This window comes from Lissotriton helveticus, chromosome 5_1 (assembly GCF_964261635.1).
Source record: "Lissotriton helveticus chromosome 5_1, aLisHel1.1, whole genome shotgun sequence".
Taxonomy (NCBI): domain Eukaryota; kingdom Metazoa; phylum Chordata; class Amphibia; order Caudata; family Salamandridae; genus Lissotriton; species Lissotriton helveticus.
Window position 1 is genome coordinate 283,138,015 of NC_136065.1, and position 17,355 is coordinate 283,155,369.

Sequence of the window (17,355 nt, forward strand, 5' to 3'; positions counted from 1 at the left end):
CATCTTTGTAACCGTTTTCAATCCAGGTCTGCATGGAATTATTGTAAGACTGGATGCAGTAATGCGAATCGCACACTATTAGTGTGGGGAATTCGCGATCGGCATTTTCAAGCGCCATCTTTAAAGACCTTATTTCAGCTCGCTGAGCTGTACAGTTTCTGAGTGATTCAGTTTTAGTGACCATCGGTCTGAATTTACCAAAGCGCCAGCGACCTTTGACAATCGCACACGCGGCATTGTAAATTTGTTTTTCCACAACGTAGTGTTGTGCAAATCTGTCCGTGTAGATTACACAGGTCTATTGTTCTAGAGGCAAAATTTCGATCGGCAGAGGATATTCATGTTCACATTCTAGATCTTCTAGCTTTTTCATTTTGGGATCAAATGCGTGTTTCACGTCTGTTGCAGCAAGATAATTTTCCCATTGTATCCATTTTGGATCTAAAGCCTTAGCATTTGGAATGCCTGGTCTTGTTACTGCCTCAAGGGCTGATACTGCTGTTAAAACAGATATGGTCTTCCCTTGGGCTAGGGCTCTTTCTTTTGCTACAGCAGTTTAGACCGCAGTCAGAATTTTTTTTTTCCCAGTAGAACTGAATTTCATTTCAGCTTGTGTGTACAAGTGTGATTTATAAGCTATTGGTTCCGTTTCTCCCTCATTAGAGGTCAGGTATGTGAATCCCCATCTTCCTGGGATGACTCGGATTACAAGGTTGCGTTCGTTTGCGCGTGTTTGCAGTTTTGTTTTAGTTAACATGTCTGTTTGTAATCGTAAAATTTCTGTATGTTTCTGAGTCCAATTAATTGGTTTGAAATCAGGTTTTATTAATTCGTTGAGAGGTTTAACCCTCTCTGCATAATTTAGAATGTATGTTCTTCCGAAATTCAGGAAACCTAGAATTGATTGTAAGTTCTTCAGTGTTTTTGGAGCTTGTAGTACTGCACACTTCTCTAAGAAGTTGTCTGCTAGGCTTTTGGCTTCACTTGATAATTCATATCCTAAAAACAGGACAGTTAGGTGGACAATTCGTGACTTTTTAAAGTTGAATTTGTACCCTTCAGCTTCGAACCCAAGTATTATGGTGTTCACTCTTTTCAAGTGTGTCTCCAGTTCATCGTCTGTAAGATAGATGTCATCGACATAAGATAATGCCTCATCATCATACATTTGTAGTAACTCTGTTACCCTGGCTGAGAATAATCCTGGGCTATTCTTGAATCCCTGTGGGAGACAACAAAATAGTTTTTGGACCCCCATACTGGAGAAAGCGGTCAAATACCTGCTTTCTGGTGCTATGTTTTGACAGAAGAAGCCATTTGAAATAACTAATGTCGTTTTATATTTTTTGCCCCCAATGTTATTCATTAGTGCTGCACTGTGCGAGTTTTGTACTGCAAATGTTTTGCAACAAGAGTTTAGGTGTCTGTAGTCCAAAACTAGACGATATGAATTGTCTGGTTTGGAGACAGGAAACAAAGGATTGTTCATTTGTGAGGTGCATGTTTCAATCACCCCCTGATATTCAAGTTGATCTAAGATCTCCCCGACTTGTTTTTTAGCTTCTTGCTTAACAGTATACTTCCTTTGTGCAGTAGGTTGAATTTTTAACTGAATTTTATGGTGAGGAGAATCCTCATCCATCCTACATGATTTTTATATAATGTAGGGGCTTGGGCCACTGCCCATTTTCTAGCATATTTGTATTTTTTATGAATTGGAATGTGATTTGAGAAGGCAGGCATAATCATTTCTTTGCCATGTGGGCACTCCCTGACAAACTCTGGTGGCCAGTCTTTTTCTGCTAGCAGGATATCATAGCCTTTTGATAGGTTCTCCCAAAAGAGACCTTTTATTTTCCTAGCTTTGTCCCCTTCTATACGTAATGTTATTTCATATAATTTATGGGGCACACTAACTCTGGTGTCTGCAGTTTCCACTTGAATATATTCATTTGTGTCCACTGTCTCCAGAAGATTCATCAGGATCTTGCGAGCTATGGTCACTTCTGCTGCGCTGTCTAGCATTGTCTGGGCCCATTCTCCGTTTTTCAGCTGTGTCCTCAAAATCCTCGGCATGTTTTATTTTAATACTAGCTACCTTCTTTTTTGGAAATTGTACGTTTTTTACTTTGATGAGCAGGTTCCTTGTCTTTGGACTTGACGTGCTCTTCTTTGTGTTCTGACCGTCCTCTTCTTTCCGATTTCTGTGAGGAAGTCTGAAAAGATCGAGAGGGACGTGTATCAATATCTTGATATCTGTCAGCTTTTCTCAAATTGTCCCTATTTCTAAGGTTATATCTTTTTTCAGAGGGCTCCCTTTGTGGAGACTTGCCCCTTCGTTCTGGAGATCTATCTCTCCGTTGAGGAGACCTTTCTCTGGGGGTGGTTTGTTTATTACCCTCCCACCTCTTTTTTGGAGTATTGAGATTATTCCTGATAAAGGTTTTTTCAGAATTTTCAGTTAGTTGGGCTTTTAATGGTTTCCCACCCAAACTATCTCTACCTAGTTCTTCATAGGATTTTTCAATTATTCTGGCAAGTTCAAAAGGTTGTTCGGCTATATCTGTTTCTTTCAATTTTTGGCGCATCGCCACAGATGCTGCTACTCCTTTTATGTTGGCTAATAGTATAGCCGAGACTTGCTTAAAGTCTTTCAGTAGTTTCATACCTAGAGTTAAAGCAGGTTCTGGACCGTATTAATTTTGAATCTGTCTTAGTACGTCTGGTATAACTGCCGTAGACGGAACACCATGTGTTTTTGTGTATATCGAAGAAAAAACTGTGCCCCAAGTGTCACAGTCCTCTACATGTGGTGCGATCCCCATTGGAAGACAGTCAGGATTCTGTGTTTCTCATTAGGTGTAGTATCAGGAAATACTGCCTCTTTTTGTGTCATTTTTTGAGCTAACCAGAATGGAATTTGTTCCTGTTTTGCGGGTAATTGGCCAATGACTGATTGTATAGTCTGGTGTAATTTTATTTGTGTTCCCCTGGTGAGGGGTGTGCTGTGGAATTTTTATTGCTGGTTGGACTGTTAAAGTCCGCATGACATATTGGACCAATTGTCTATGTATTTTAATTAGTTGTTTTAGCTGAACTAAAAGTTCTCCGCTTGACATTTTTTTAATGTCCGGATGTGGTGTGCAGCCGGCTAGAACTGGCCATGTGGCTCCTGGTCTACCTAGTGGACCAAGCCTGGTGAAGTGATTTTGATGTTTTAGGGCGCCATTAAACCAGAGCTGATGCTCTTGGTATGTTATCGGAATTTCAATGTCCTCGAAGGGGACGTATTCCTCAGGAGATTCATCTATTTTGTAATAGTGAAACTCGCGTGTCACAGCATGTGCTTCTGGAAAGTGTATCCAGGAATAGAATACCTCTGTCTGCCGATATTCATGGGCCTCTTCCACAAATATAACTGTACCACCTCTTGGTGATACTCCATTATTTATAAGTTTGTAAGTTATACTCTTTCTTACATTGACTGGTATTATTATAGCCTCAGGGTCATCTTGCCGGAGACTTGTGTCTATCATCTAAAAGTTGAGCTGCCAAAGCATCTCTTTCTTCGTCACTTCCCGTCATTTTACTGACGGAAAGGTTTTTTGCAGAGCAAGTTTCAAGGAAACAAAGATTAGGTGCACAATATTTTGGAACACTGTATCCTTCAACGTTGACTAAACCAAAAACTAATATATAGGAATCTCTTCCTACTAAGTTCTGGCGGATATTAACCTTTTACCCACTCCAGACGTCTATTGGAGTTTTTATGGGACAAAGGGGTCTGTGTAAAAAGCACGACTGAGTTACTCTAGTATCTAGCGTTAGATTATCGCCTTACCAAACGTTGGGCGCCATGTAGTGTAGTTCCTATATTCCCAATAGGCTCTGCGCATTGGAATAACATAAACAATAGTTTAGACGTAGGACTGAGGTCGACTAGGTCTCTATTGAATATGTTAGACTTAATTATGAATGCCAGCTAGCTCAGAGGTTACTAGAAACTTTCTCGAGTGAACAGGAAGGAGTTAACTTTCCTGAATAGACAAGAAGGGATTAGTTTCTGACAACTGCATAAACATGACAACTTTGCTCCCTCCAGAATAAGGAGTATATCTCCAGAGTCGCTGAAACAATAGACAGCTATTTCACTCAGTCAATCGTGCATGCTTAGTTTCACCAGGAGTGCAGAGAAATAGAGAGACAGGCGTTTTCAATAAAAGTGGTTATTTGAGTAGTCCTCTTTTCTCATGCAAGAGAAGTGAATTGCCACAATTGCAATACTTGTCATAAAGTAAAGTGCGAACAGTAAAAGGAGTATTATTAAATAATACTGTAAAAGCATTTATATGGCTTCTAAGCCATAAGATACTTAAAACGGATAAAATACATACAATGATAAAAGTTGACTAAACGTACTCAACTGGTGTTTCTAAAATACGCCTACCCCGGTGTACCTAACCTAAACCTAGTACTTGGGAAGGAGTAAGTGAAATATAGTTTGAGTTAAGATAGTTTTTGCCAAGAATCTGAATCAAGAATTCTCTAAGGATCTAATAAGCTCCGTACCTTGGTTATAGAATGAAGGAGGTCTTGTATCTCTCTCTCAGGACTCGATCTCCCAGCAACCCGCAAGGGTGACTGGAAACACTGGAGCTGGATTTCTCGGCAGGAGAAGACAGCGTCTCTCTCAGTGCGTCAATGGGAGGGTCGGCTTCCTTCGGCACTCGTTACAGCAGGGCGTCGGGTAAGTAGATAGCCGATCTGCTCCAAACCACCGTGTGTTTGCTAAGGCAGATGCTGGTATATTTATACCTGGAAGATGCCGAGTTTGACGTAAGGTTGGACATAAGACGTCACTAAGAACTTGCAGTTCTTTCAGGACTCCAGAAGTTCTTGGACAAATCAAAACAGAAGCAGAGGGAATTTCCCGGGCTGCTGGAGGCTTGGTTATTTTAAAGAACGCGTTGTACTTTCTAGGAGTCTATGGGAGTAGTCTTGCCGTATTTGGACTGCATTGGTTATGACTAAATATGGATATGATTCTTATGCCTTTATAAGGATATGATTTGTTATAACCACATAAATGCATGAATCGGGAATATTTAAATAGGGTCCTAGATACGTTCACAACAATTTAGGAGCAGAGCCAGCCTTGATTTTGTACATGTAGCTCAGGGCCTTAAACTTAACGTGTTTTTCAATCCTGAGCCATTGAAGGTTACACAAAACACTGGAGGTGGTAGATGTTTTAGAAAGCTGACAGAGTAGCCTGGCAGCAGAATTCTGTACTACCTGCAGCCTCCGCATGACATCCTTATTTGAGCCTAAATAAAGGATGTTACCGTAGTCCATTCTGGATGTCAGAAGTGCCTGGACTACGGTTTTTTGAGTGGAGACCGGAACATCCAGATGATTTTTTTCAACCATTTTAAAATGGTAAAACAAGTAGCTGCCACTTTTACTACCTGCTGCTTCATAGATAATTTGTCATCAATGATGACTCTCAAATTACGGGCATGATCAGTGGGCTGAGGTAGAGCACCCATTTCACTAGGTCAGTGCTGGGGGCCCCAAAGATTTTTTTTTTTTCGGAAAATTAGGACCTCAGTTTTCTCGCTGTTAAGCTTGAGTAGATTTATTTCCATCCAAGATGCAATGTTTTTCATGCCAACCTGAAGAGCTGAAGGTCCAGGCATCCTATCCGTAGATAGGGAAAAGATGATTTGGGTATCATCTGCATAGGAAAAAAAGGCTCAACCCCGCCTCTTCTGCAATAGTCGCCAAAGGTTTAACATACAAGTTGAACAGGAGAGGACTTAGGATTGAACCTTGGGGTACCCCATAAGAGGAGGTGTGTATTTTAGAGCTGGCTCTAGATGAGAACACTTGAAATGTCAGTTTAGTTAAAAAAGATGAAAGCCAGTCGAGCGCTGAACCGGTGATGCCAAGGGAGTGCAAGGACTTAATTAACACAGTATGGGACACTGTGTCAAATGCGGCGCTCAAGTCGAGTAGTATAAGAGCTACGGTGTCCCCCAAATACAGTCGCTGTCTTAGCATTTCTGTTACTCCAAGAAGAGTAGTTTCAGTCGAATAGCCGGCCCTAAAGACAGATTGAGAGGAGTGCAGAAAGTCAGCAGATTCGACAAATTGGGTTAATTGCAAGTTAACATGCTTTTCCAAAATTTTAGAATAGGTTGGAAGCAAAGAAATCGGCCTATAGTGAGATGGCCGAGTTGGGTCAGCATTGGCTTTCTTTAAAAGGGGGAGAACCATGGCATGTTTCCATTCTGACGAGACAATAGCTTCTTGAATAGAGGCATTGAGTAGCTGCATAGTTACCATAAGAAAAAGTAGTTCTATCTGCTGCAACACAGATACAGGGATAAGATCACAAGGGGAGCCATATTTGACACTGTTCAAAGTCTTCTTAAAAGAATCAATGTCAAAGAGTGCCTAAGTATCTAATCTGGTGTATTCCTCCGCCATATGGGCGGACTCCGACGTAAAAAGTGGCATAGCAGATGTCACTGACTGAGTATTTTTCAATGAAGAATGTATTTGCTCTACTTTGTCCATGAAGTAGTTAGCTATCACATTGTTGTTCAGTTAAAGTCTGAGGCAAAGACTGCGTATCAGAACCAGCAAGTTTTTTCACCATGGAAAACAGAGTATGCAAACAGTTCTGGGCTTTAGAAAAAGTGGAAGACACATAGTCCTTCCTAGCTGATTTTCAAAGTGCTTGATAGTACTTTAACGCTTGCTTATATTTTAATTTGGCATCCGGTGTGTAATTTCTTCTCCAACTTCTTTCCAGAGCTTTACATTTGTTTTTCCCTATTTTCAATAGCACCGTGAACCAAGGAGCTGGAAGACGATGATTGTAGGATTTTTATAGCTAAAGGGAGACAATACTCCACTGCATTAAAGATCCAATTGTGTATTGTACTCACTGAAGTCGTTGACATATGATCAATGGGAGGTTTACTATTAGCAAGATGTTTATTAAAAGCTTCCATGTCCAGTTTACTCCAATTCCGGGATTTCTGTGGAATACTAGTGTTATCTACATTTGGAGTCATCGAAAAAATACAATAAAGTTTAACTGCAAAATGGTCTGACCAGCATATAGGAAGACCAGGATCACACTGCAGATCAGGTAAGTTTGAAAAAATGGGATCTAGCAGGTGGCCAGCAATATGCGTAGGATCAGTATTACAAAGTAGGAGATTTAATGCAGCAAAGTCAGCGATCAATGTATTGCTGACCGTGCAGTCCGGTCTATCGAGATGTAAATTAAAATCACCCAAAATGGTGAAATGTCCTGCTTTAAGAAGATGGAGGGTAACCAAGTCTGGAAGTGAAGAAACCCAGGAACTTGATGGTCCGGGAGGCCAATAGATAAGAATACCAGAAAAGGTCATTTGCGGGGTCATTGTAATTTTAAATAGAGCTGCTTCACAGCTTGGAAAAGATAAATCTTCCAGTTTACATTGATAGGATTTATCGTAGATTATAGCAATTCCTCCGCCTTTCCCATCAACTCTATCCCTTCTAACTATAGCATAGCTAGATTGTAAGGCTGAGGCCACATCAGGGCCAGAGCTATTTTGAAGTCACGTTTCAGTTAAAAAGTTAGCGTCAGGATGTTCACTATTCAACAAGTTCTGTACCACAGTTTATTGGTTTGGGAATCTGACATTTTTTGTTAATGCGTTCAAGTTTAACTTCTGGAATGTTTTCACTATGTTTACAGGCTTTACAGCATCCGCATTTGTGAAAGCCCTTGCTTGGTTTCAGCCAGTTAGTTTTGTTTGGCATCAGATTACTCTGTGCTAACATATCTTTCAGAGATACGCTCTTTTGGTATGTGATAGAGGGTGTATGTCCTACCTTATCTTTTAGGATAGGATCTTATTTTAAAATATTCTCTGTTTTAGAATTCATCTCAGGTCATTGGCCTGGCTATTGAATTTGATGATAAATCTGATGGGACTGTTATCTGTGTCTTTTTTTCCTCTCTTTGTGGTGTAGTGGTTGAAAAAGGGCATCTACGCTGTTGATTTTATTAGCCCTTTGTTCAGATTCCTCTAGAGCTTTTATTGGGGGATGTTTTTGCTTTAATCCCTGAATCATTGCCTCTTTGGTTTTGAGGTAAGATTCCTCAGAACTACAGTTTCTTTTTGCCCTGATACATTCATTGAAAGGGATCCTACATCTCAGATTTGGTGGCGGACTGCTTGCCGCATGTAAGATGGAATTTCCTACTGCGCTCTTTCTATGTACATACCCACCTTCCCCAACACAAGGGGGGCCTGCTACGGGCCCAAAAATGCAATCCCTGCCAGCCGGTGAATCGTGGTTTCACTGCCATCCACCGGCTGGCATACAACCGAGGTACATAATCTTATCTCTGTTGCTGGATGTCAGACTTTTTAAAATAATGGTTGCCTAGGTTTCTAAACGACTCATACTGTGATGGAATAATATTCACGTTCTATCTCCCATGAAGGATCAGTTTCAAAACATCTACCTACATAAGTATTTACAACAGTGATTTTATTTTTACTCCCCCTTTCCCTATCCATATAACTCTCCCTGGCTGTACACCAGTCGCTCTTTTTCTTTTTGTTTCCTATTAGGTTATTGCTTGAACTTTGTGTGTGACTGAATTTTATAGAAAACATTATTTGCACCAAAAAATAATTATCTTACCCTTTTGGTACAGTTGAGTTCATGTGTTCTCCAGTGCATGCTCAGTTCACAGTGAGAAACACAAATAAGTGTTCCTGCAACCAGATTACAAGATTTGAGATTGTTTATTCATTGCCAGACTACCAATGTTTGTTTTTGGTGTTCATCTTTGTGGGATTTGATATATTGATACATTTCCAGAAGGATATGTTAATATCAAAACTTCTAGAGTCTGAAATATATAGTTTATTTTTATTTGTAAACGTGATATCAGATATATGCAAACCTATAAATAGCATACTCAGTGAGCAATATGTTATTTACTAAAGATGGGTCAACGCTTTAGGGATCTATTCTAATATGAGTGATGACAGGTTTGCATAGGGGAGCAAAAATGTTTGTGAACTGAGCCCTCTGTCACTTCACTTCAATTATAAAAAGCTAAAATGAATAGAGTATCGGAAAACAGGAGGAGATTGAGGAAAAACTAGGATCTGATGTGTTTTAAATTTCATTTCTTCACCAGATTGTTACAGCTTGTGTTTCCCCTTCCTGAGAGAGCCTTCAGCAGTCACCGGGATGCATAGTATCCATGATCTCCCTGAAGATGTCCTCCTGGAGGTGCTGTTTCGAGTTCCATGCAAAGACTTGATCCATTGCTGTAGGCTGGTCTGCAGGCAGTGGAAAGATGTGTTTGATTCGCCCACCCTTTGGAAAAGGAAGTGCCAGCTGGAGTTTTCTTTTCTCAGTAGCAGCATAAGGAATCCTGGTGATTGGAAGTGCCTTTACCTCCGCTTCAAGCTGAAGAAGAATTTAATAAAGAATCCTTGTGCAGAAGGTTTGTCTCCCTTACGCTAGTCGGGGCTCTACAAAGAGGAATGGGATAATTAGCAAAAAGCTATTGCGTTATCTAGTTTCTCTTCCAAAGTTAAATTTTGTGGGTCCATCTTAAGTGTAATTGAGGAGTAGATATTTAACGGTATGCTCTTTAGAATTTAATGAATTAGAGTGTCTTCCTAAATTACCTGGGTAGAAAAAGGGAGAAGCTAGAGCGCATAAGGGAGAAATATTTTTTTTATATAATTTCTTAAATGTGCACTGATATCCTGTCTTTTTGGCTTCAGGTGTTGCACTTTTCCTGTGCTGAGGGTTTAAAATGTGCCTGGTATTTACTGCCCTAGGATGCTTTTGGTACATAGAGGTGCAAACTAGTTAACTGCCTCCCTACTGTCTTGGACCACAAGTACATGAAGTAGTTAAGTGTACGCCTACTTCCGCAGCAGTGGGAATTGGGATCTGCCCACAATAGGTTTCAAATCAACCCCATAAATCAATTTCTAGGAGGCAAATAATAAAGTATAATTAGTCAGCCCAGTGACACATGTTCTGTTAGTTCTTAGACCATGCAGAATGTCTAAGTTACCAGGGAAGATGTAGACACTGTTTTGAATGGCACAGAATTCATTCATAATTGTGAAGCCCTGACACTTTTGTGGCCCTACTGCACCACCCATGCACATTCATGAACTTCCAGTCCCCAGCTCTTATTCTCAGCCCAGAAGTGGATCCAATGTTCACTGAGATAAGGACAAGGTAACCAGACTGGTCGCCTCGAGAACGGAAGACCAGCAACCTAATCGAGTTCCTCTTAATCAGTGATAAATTCCCACAACCTCAAAAATAATATAAAGGACCCACCTGTGATCAGGTAGGCAGAAAAGAAACACTCCCTCGTTAGCAAGACCACTCGCCTTCATCTGAAAAGCAGACTGTGCAGGAACAAACTGAAGACTTGAAGAGCTACCAGCCAATTGAAAGAGGTGTGTGTGTTCAAAGGGTTTTAACATCCAGTAAAACCCCCACCCTTTTCACTCAGTTAACCAGCGGTCATGCGGGACCCGGATTACTCCCAGAAATGAGGAGAAAATAAAGGCAACTTCTGATAAAGGAGGATCTCAGAACTCACAAAGTGCCACTGGCCCTAGGGGGTGGTAACAAGTGCCGGAAACACCAAAAAAGTCCAAAAACACCAGACCACAAAAAGCAAAAGACCCTCATCCAGAAAGACTAGGCTGCCACACTGGAGAAGACAACCCAACGTTGTAGAGCCAGCCCCCAATTAAGGCATAAAGAACCACCCAGTGGAGAGTTTGTGTAAGAACAAAAAAGACCACCAGTCATCCAACACTTCAGAGGGTTTATTTCCATATTGAAGAGTGGTTTTCATGAGAGGCCTCTACTTGGTGCAGCTTTCCAAATGTCTGGCCCCCATGAGAGAATCCCAAAATCATTTTCTAGGGAAAGACGCCACTTTGCCTCTCAAGTCCTTGTTTGTCACACCTGCAAGAAACTCCTTGCAGGGCCTCTGTCATGATAATTGCAATTCTAAAGCTAGATGTGATGCTCATAGTAACAGCTTAGAATAACACTTTCTCCTCAAGGATCAAGTCGGGATCCCCCTCACAAGCTACCTTTGGCAGAAATATGAAAAACAGTCACTTTTCGTGGAAGGCCAAGATGTTAATGGCCCTACATAGCAAACATGGCCATACACCAAGCAGCTACATTCGTATAGTCCATGGAAGTAGTTCTTAACCTTTTGACTTCTGAGGACCCTAACTGAATCATTCATTGAATCTGAGGAGCCCCCCTCAGTCATTACTGGACTCTGGGGATCCCCGCTATTACTTGTAACTTGGGATCCCAGCATAGTTCTTTTCTACCATTTGAATTTCAAAAGAATGCACAAACATTCAGAAACAAGCTTACATGAAACAAATACACAATTGATCAAATATTTTATTTAATACACAAACAAATTTAGAAAATCGAAATTCTAATGGGAAGGTGGGTGTGCTTCTAAATTCGATTTTTTATTTTAAATGGTGAAGCAATATGCAAAACTCTAGCATATAATGTTGTCTTTTTTGTGCCCAATGCATGCTCTCTTTTGTTGGCATTTCATTTATGGTAGCCCATCATCTATACAATACCGTGGTTACTGTTCTTGTGCTGCTCTAAAGAATAAAGTTAAGGTTAGCAGTTCTATTTTATGTCCTACATTTTCTAATTCCTACACATTTACAGAACATTTTTAAATATTTAATTTTACAGTTTGCTTCTTTATGTATTTTATTATTCTGCTAACGTTATTTAATTTTTTATGTAGCCAGTCAGTCAAATTATGTTAATTAAGACTTCAGGTCCTCATTACGATGGCAGTGAGACCGCCACCATCAGTCCTTCGGTGGCGGTCCCTCTGCCATCAGACCCAGCATTACCGCCCGCCGCATTATGATATGCAGGCGGATGCTTGCGGTCGGAGAGACCGACCGCCGCGAATCCGACAGGCTCAAGGAGCCCGTCGGAGGGTCTGCCATCCTCACAATGGTGGTGGTGCTTGGCAGGCACCACCGTAGGTATGAAGATGTCCCTTCCCGTTGGCCTTTTCATTGGGGTTTACCCGCCATGAAAAGGCAGGTAGAAAGGGACATGCAAAGAGTCACCCCTCAGCCACATGGACATTTGCCCTTGTCTTCTATGGCTACTAGTCTTACAGCCTTATTTTCAAACCAGAGATTTAGTCAAGATCCCGAGGTTCAGTAAAGCTTATCTAAGATAGGGGTTTGGCAATGCATCAACATATGGGAACAAATCATCCCTTGCCCATGACTTTCTCAAACTGTATAGATATATTTTTTATTAAATGCTGTATATATGCTGTTTCCGGGCACAATTTTTAGACCGGACTGGCAACTCGACCCTAGAGATACTGTCTCTAGATTACGGTCACCTAAGTCTATAGTTATAGTCTTTTGCATATTTCACCCAGCAACCTCCTAACCTCTTTTGCTCATCTCAGTTCAGTGTGTACAATCTCGTTTTTACAGAGGGTGGCTATTTTATGACGTGCTTCCTTCCCCAGACCAGAATCTTTTCACCCCAACATAAGGTAGATATCTCCAGGCTGAGAGCTGATTTCCATTTCTGTGGGCAGTAGCACTTTTCCTTATCTTAGTAACTTTCCTTTTCCCTTTATATGGGGAATATGGCTCTTGTACCCTATACGACTCCCATATTTGTTGATTAACATCAGTTGCTTTGAGATATAAACAAACAGGACTCCCTTTTTGTGTTTAAAAACATTCTCCTCCCTCCTTTAGAATCATCATATGTTGTAGTATCCTTATGTACAACTACTGGTCTACCTCGACGGTATTGTTTCGTATGCTTTTCCCACGTCACAGCCTATCATTTTGGTCAACGGAGAGCGTTAAAATTCTGCCCTCATTGCCACGTGAAGATCCGTGCACTGACTCACACAAGGTGTGCACGTGTGCTTGTCTCCAGAGCACAAGGAAGAAGACTGTGACGCTTGCAGATCATTTCTATCGAAGAAAACTCTTCGCGATCATCGGGCTTGATGACGAGACATTCACCGCAGAGCATCGAAGACACGCCGGACATCTTCGGTGAAGATACCGGTCAAGAAGAGGTTGAGGCAGCAGAGGAGAAGGAATCCTTCTCCATGCAGGACTCCGACTCGGACTCGAGATAAACCTCAACGCCGAAGAACTGCCGCAGGGACAAGGTGACGTGAGTACGGAAGGCCCCTTGCCTCTCCAAATAACTCACAAAAAGCACAAGGCTTCGGCACCACCTCTGCCTTCTGTCCAAGGTCAGTACCAAGACAAGGTTTCTGATGCCCCGCCTCCAGAACTGGCTCTGAAACACCCAGTCAAGCCTTCCCGCTCTGTACCGAGTCGACAAAAATCCTCGTCCGAACCGAAGTCCTCCGGTTCAAGCACAAATCCGTCTCGAAGCCGAAATCATCCATGCTGAAAGTAGAGCAGCCTTCGGAGCTGAAATTGTCAGTACCCAAAGGCCATACCACGCCCACATCGAAAACGCCAGCGCTGAAAACATTGGCACTGAAACAGAAAGATGCTACTTTGGATCTGAATTTAGACGTTGTTCCACTGAAGACAGTTCCCAAGCAAAAGAGACTGCATATTAGCCCAGAAACTGGTCATATTCGTACCAATCTACCTCGGAAACACAAGCTCCCTGATGAGGACAGTACCTACAAGATCCTTTTAAAGAAAAAGTATTTTCATCCACCACAATCATCCCCTCCACCACCTCTTTCTCCACCTTAAAATCCTTTGCCAATTACACCTCATGATTCTCCACACTCTCACCATGATGATGATGATGTTGATGATGGAAGGACACATTTACCATTAGATCCCTGGGCGGATTATACAATTGATCCTGCAGCAGATAATGACCCAGACCTTTACCCAGCCAAGCCATCTCCTCCAGTTGACAATGTATCCCACCAGGAACTCATTGCCGAGGCTTCCCCAATATCATGGGGTGGCACTGCACAAAGAATCATTAGAAGAAGATTTTTTGTTTGAGACCTTAGCATCCACACATAGGTCATCACAAACACTTCCTATGCTTAAGGGCATGATGAGACAAGCTGATGACATTTTTAAGGACCCAGTACAAGCATGTATCTTGACTCCTAGGGTTGACAAAAAGTATAAAGTCTTCCCAACAGTCCCAGTATTTATTGAGGGCCAGCTGCAACTAGATTTACTGGTAGTGTCTAATGCTCGTAAGCGGGCTAATTCCCAAGCATCAGGCGATGCTCCTCCACCAGATAAGGAGTCTTTAGTTAATAGACGCTTCTGGCAAGCGCATAGCGGCTCAAGCTGCAAATCAATGGTGCATTGCAAATACACTAGACCTTCTAGCCAGGTATGACAGGGCAGACTGGGATGAAATGGAGCAATTGCTTCAATACCTCCCAGTGAGCATAAAGCTAAAGCGCAGGATATAGTAAATGAGGGTAAGCTAATTTCAAATTCCTCCATGAGGTCTGCTCTAGATGCTGCCACTAGAGAGGTCAACACTAGTATTTTGCTTAGGAGACATGCTTGTTTAAGGATCTCTGGGTTTAAACCTGAGGTCAAACACTCCATTCTTAACACACCCTTTGACAAGAAACATCTTTTTGGTCCTGAAGTAGATCAGGCATTGGAAAAAATTAAAAAGGACACTGAAGTGGCCAAGTCCATGGGAGCACTCCAGTCTCCGTCAAACAGAGGTTCCTTTCATCATTCCTTTTACCGAGGGGGGGTCCAAAACCATATTCTCAGACCAGAACACCTCCACCTACAAGGTTACAACTAGTCCTCTTCCCCAATAGTTTTTTTTTCGAGGGGGTTATAGAGGGAACATTTTTAAAGATAGAGGTAAGGGCAACACACCCTTAACTCCTCTTCCTCTAATAAGCAGTGACTTGCCAACGCTTCCCCCGACTATATTACACCTGTCGGAGAAAGACTTCAACAATTTCTCCCTACCTAACAATCTATAACAGCAGACAAATGGGTGATTGTAATTATCCAACATGGTTATTGCCTGGAGCTCACAAGCAACCCTCCAAACATTCCACCTCAACCTGACCAATTGTCTCTGAAAAACCTACAATTGCTCGAACACAAAGTGCAATCTCTCTTACTGAAAGGAGCTAAGGAGCCGGTTCCAATACTTTACCAGGGCTCAGGGGTCTACTCTGTATTTTCTCATTAACAAAAGGAAGGTTCCTCAAGGCCTATTCTGGATTTCAGAGAGTTAAATTATTATATACTGTCAGAACACTTTCACATGGTGATCCTTCAATAGGTACTTCCACTTTTAGAGAAGGCAGATTTTATGTCCACTCTAGACTTAAGACACATATGTTCATGTTCCAATTCATCCGGCTAATCGCAAATACCTCTGATTTGTGATAGCAGGCACGTATTACCAATTCAAAGTACTTCCCTTCAGAGTGACTACAGCGCCCAGAGAATTGACCAAATGCCTGGCAGTAGTCGTGGCCCATCTCAGAAGACAACATATTCATGTCTTCCCCTATCTAGACGACTGGCTCATCAAAGCGAGCGCTTACCAAAACTGTCTACAACACACACAAATTACAATAGACCTATTTCATCAACTAGGCTTCACGGTCAATGCACAAAAATCTAACCTGCATCCATCACAGATGTAGTCTTGCCTCGGAGCCACTCTAGACACAGTCAAAGTGCTAGCCTCTACCAATGTAGCCAGAATTCACAATATTCAGGCTATCATACTACAATTTCAGTCCAACCAAGCCTTACCAGCCAGAGTGGGAATGATGGCATCTTGCATTGCAAATATACCCCATGCAAGACTTCACATGCATCCACTGCAAGAGTGCTTAGCACATCAGTGGAATCATTCTCAGGGTCAATTAACCGATCTAGTGGTGGTAGACAGCCGTACCCATTGTTCTCTGCAGTGGTGGAACCTACGAAAGTTATCAAAAGGACAGCCTTTCTACAAAGTGCAATCCCCCCACAGACCAAATTGGTGAAATCATCTCCATTGGAGGATAGACTCCTTACAGATTACATGGACAAAAAAGCCACCTCCCACACATATAAGAAACTGATAAATAACCAACCGGACCCCCTGCTAGCACTAAAGGCTAAATGGCAGGCCGAACTGGGAGATATCGAGGAAGCGGACTGGATGGACGCACTAGCATCTGCCCGAGAGGCTGCGATTCCATCCCGGCTTAAACTCATATAACTGAAAATATTACACAGAATATATTACCGACGCACCATGCTATATAAGTTGGGACACACACCAGATCAACTTTGCATTAGAGGATGCGGTTGTACCGGAACATTTTACCATATACTATGGGAATGTCCCACTATACACAGTTACTGGGAAAGGGTGATAGCGGTAATCTCTGAGGTCGGGGAGGCTGAAGTTTCCTGCAATCCTAAATGTTGCCTCCTCAATATCTAGCAACCCACTGATTTGAACCTAGCATTACAGAATTGGGCTACATTGGGGATGGCAATTGCAAAACGAAACATCGCTAAAAACTGGGGGTCCGGAGTAACACCTACGCGTACACAATGGGAAAGAGACATGGACATTGCCATGGTGGCTGAGAGGGCTGTCTACACACACAGAGGCTGTCCGAAAAAATTGACCAGAATATGGAGCAAATGGAATGAATTTCGGGGGAACATCTGCTACCCTCCCATTGAGGTGCCCTCCCCTGAGGTCAGTCCATAGCTCCAAACGTAAGCGACAAGGTTAGGCGGAAGATAGAATGCCTCGGCATCGCACGTATACGTCTGAACGAGGACTGAAGTCACCTATTAAACTGTACTGTAACTGTAAATATAACCACATATTCTGGTCATCTACCCCATACTGTGCTCTGCCTACTAAGATGTATGATGAAATGTTTGACTTCGTCGAATTACTGATCTGAACGCCTGTATGTATATTGTATTGACACAAAATAAAGGTTTTTGAAAATCAACAAAAAAAAAAAAAGGACCGCCTTTCATCTACCCTATTCCATAGATCGTGCTCACAGCAGATGCATCTCTGACAGGTTGAGGTGCTCAACTCCAAGATTACACAATACAAGGCCTGTGGAGCAATAAGCACAAACGCCTCCACATCAACTATCTAGAGCTTCTAGCAGTTTTTCTAGCACTCCGAGCTTTCCAAACTCACCTCCTAGGCAAAACTCTCCTAGGTTAAACAGACAACATGACAGCAATGTATTATGCGCAATAGCAG

The 17,355-nt window shown here is 42.0% G+C and overlaps 1 protein-coding gene across 10 annotated transcripts in view; it reads left to right on the forward strand.

The window, feature by feature from the left end:
• The window catches only part of LOC144754443 (F-box only protein 6-like), a 189,597-nt gene that overhangs the window by 85,220 nt on the left and 87,022 nt on the right, over positions 1–17,355 (forward strand). For all 10 annotated transcript variants that reach the window (XR_013594725.1, XM_078642224.1, XM_078642222.1 and 7 more), the window contains one exon: positions 9,224–9,535. Coding sequence is in view for 9 of the 10 variants with exons in the window: in XM_078642224.1 (XP_078498350.1) it covers positions 9,277–9,535 (259 nt within the window). In the remaining variant the exon portion in view is untranslated. The remainder of the gene's footprint in view (positions 1–9,223; positions 9,536–17,355) is intronic.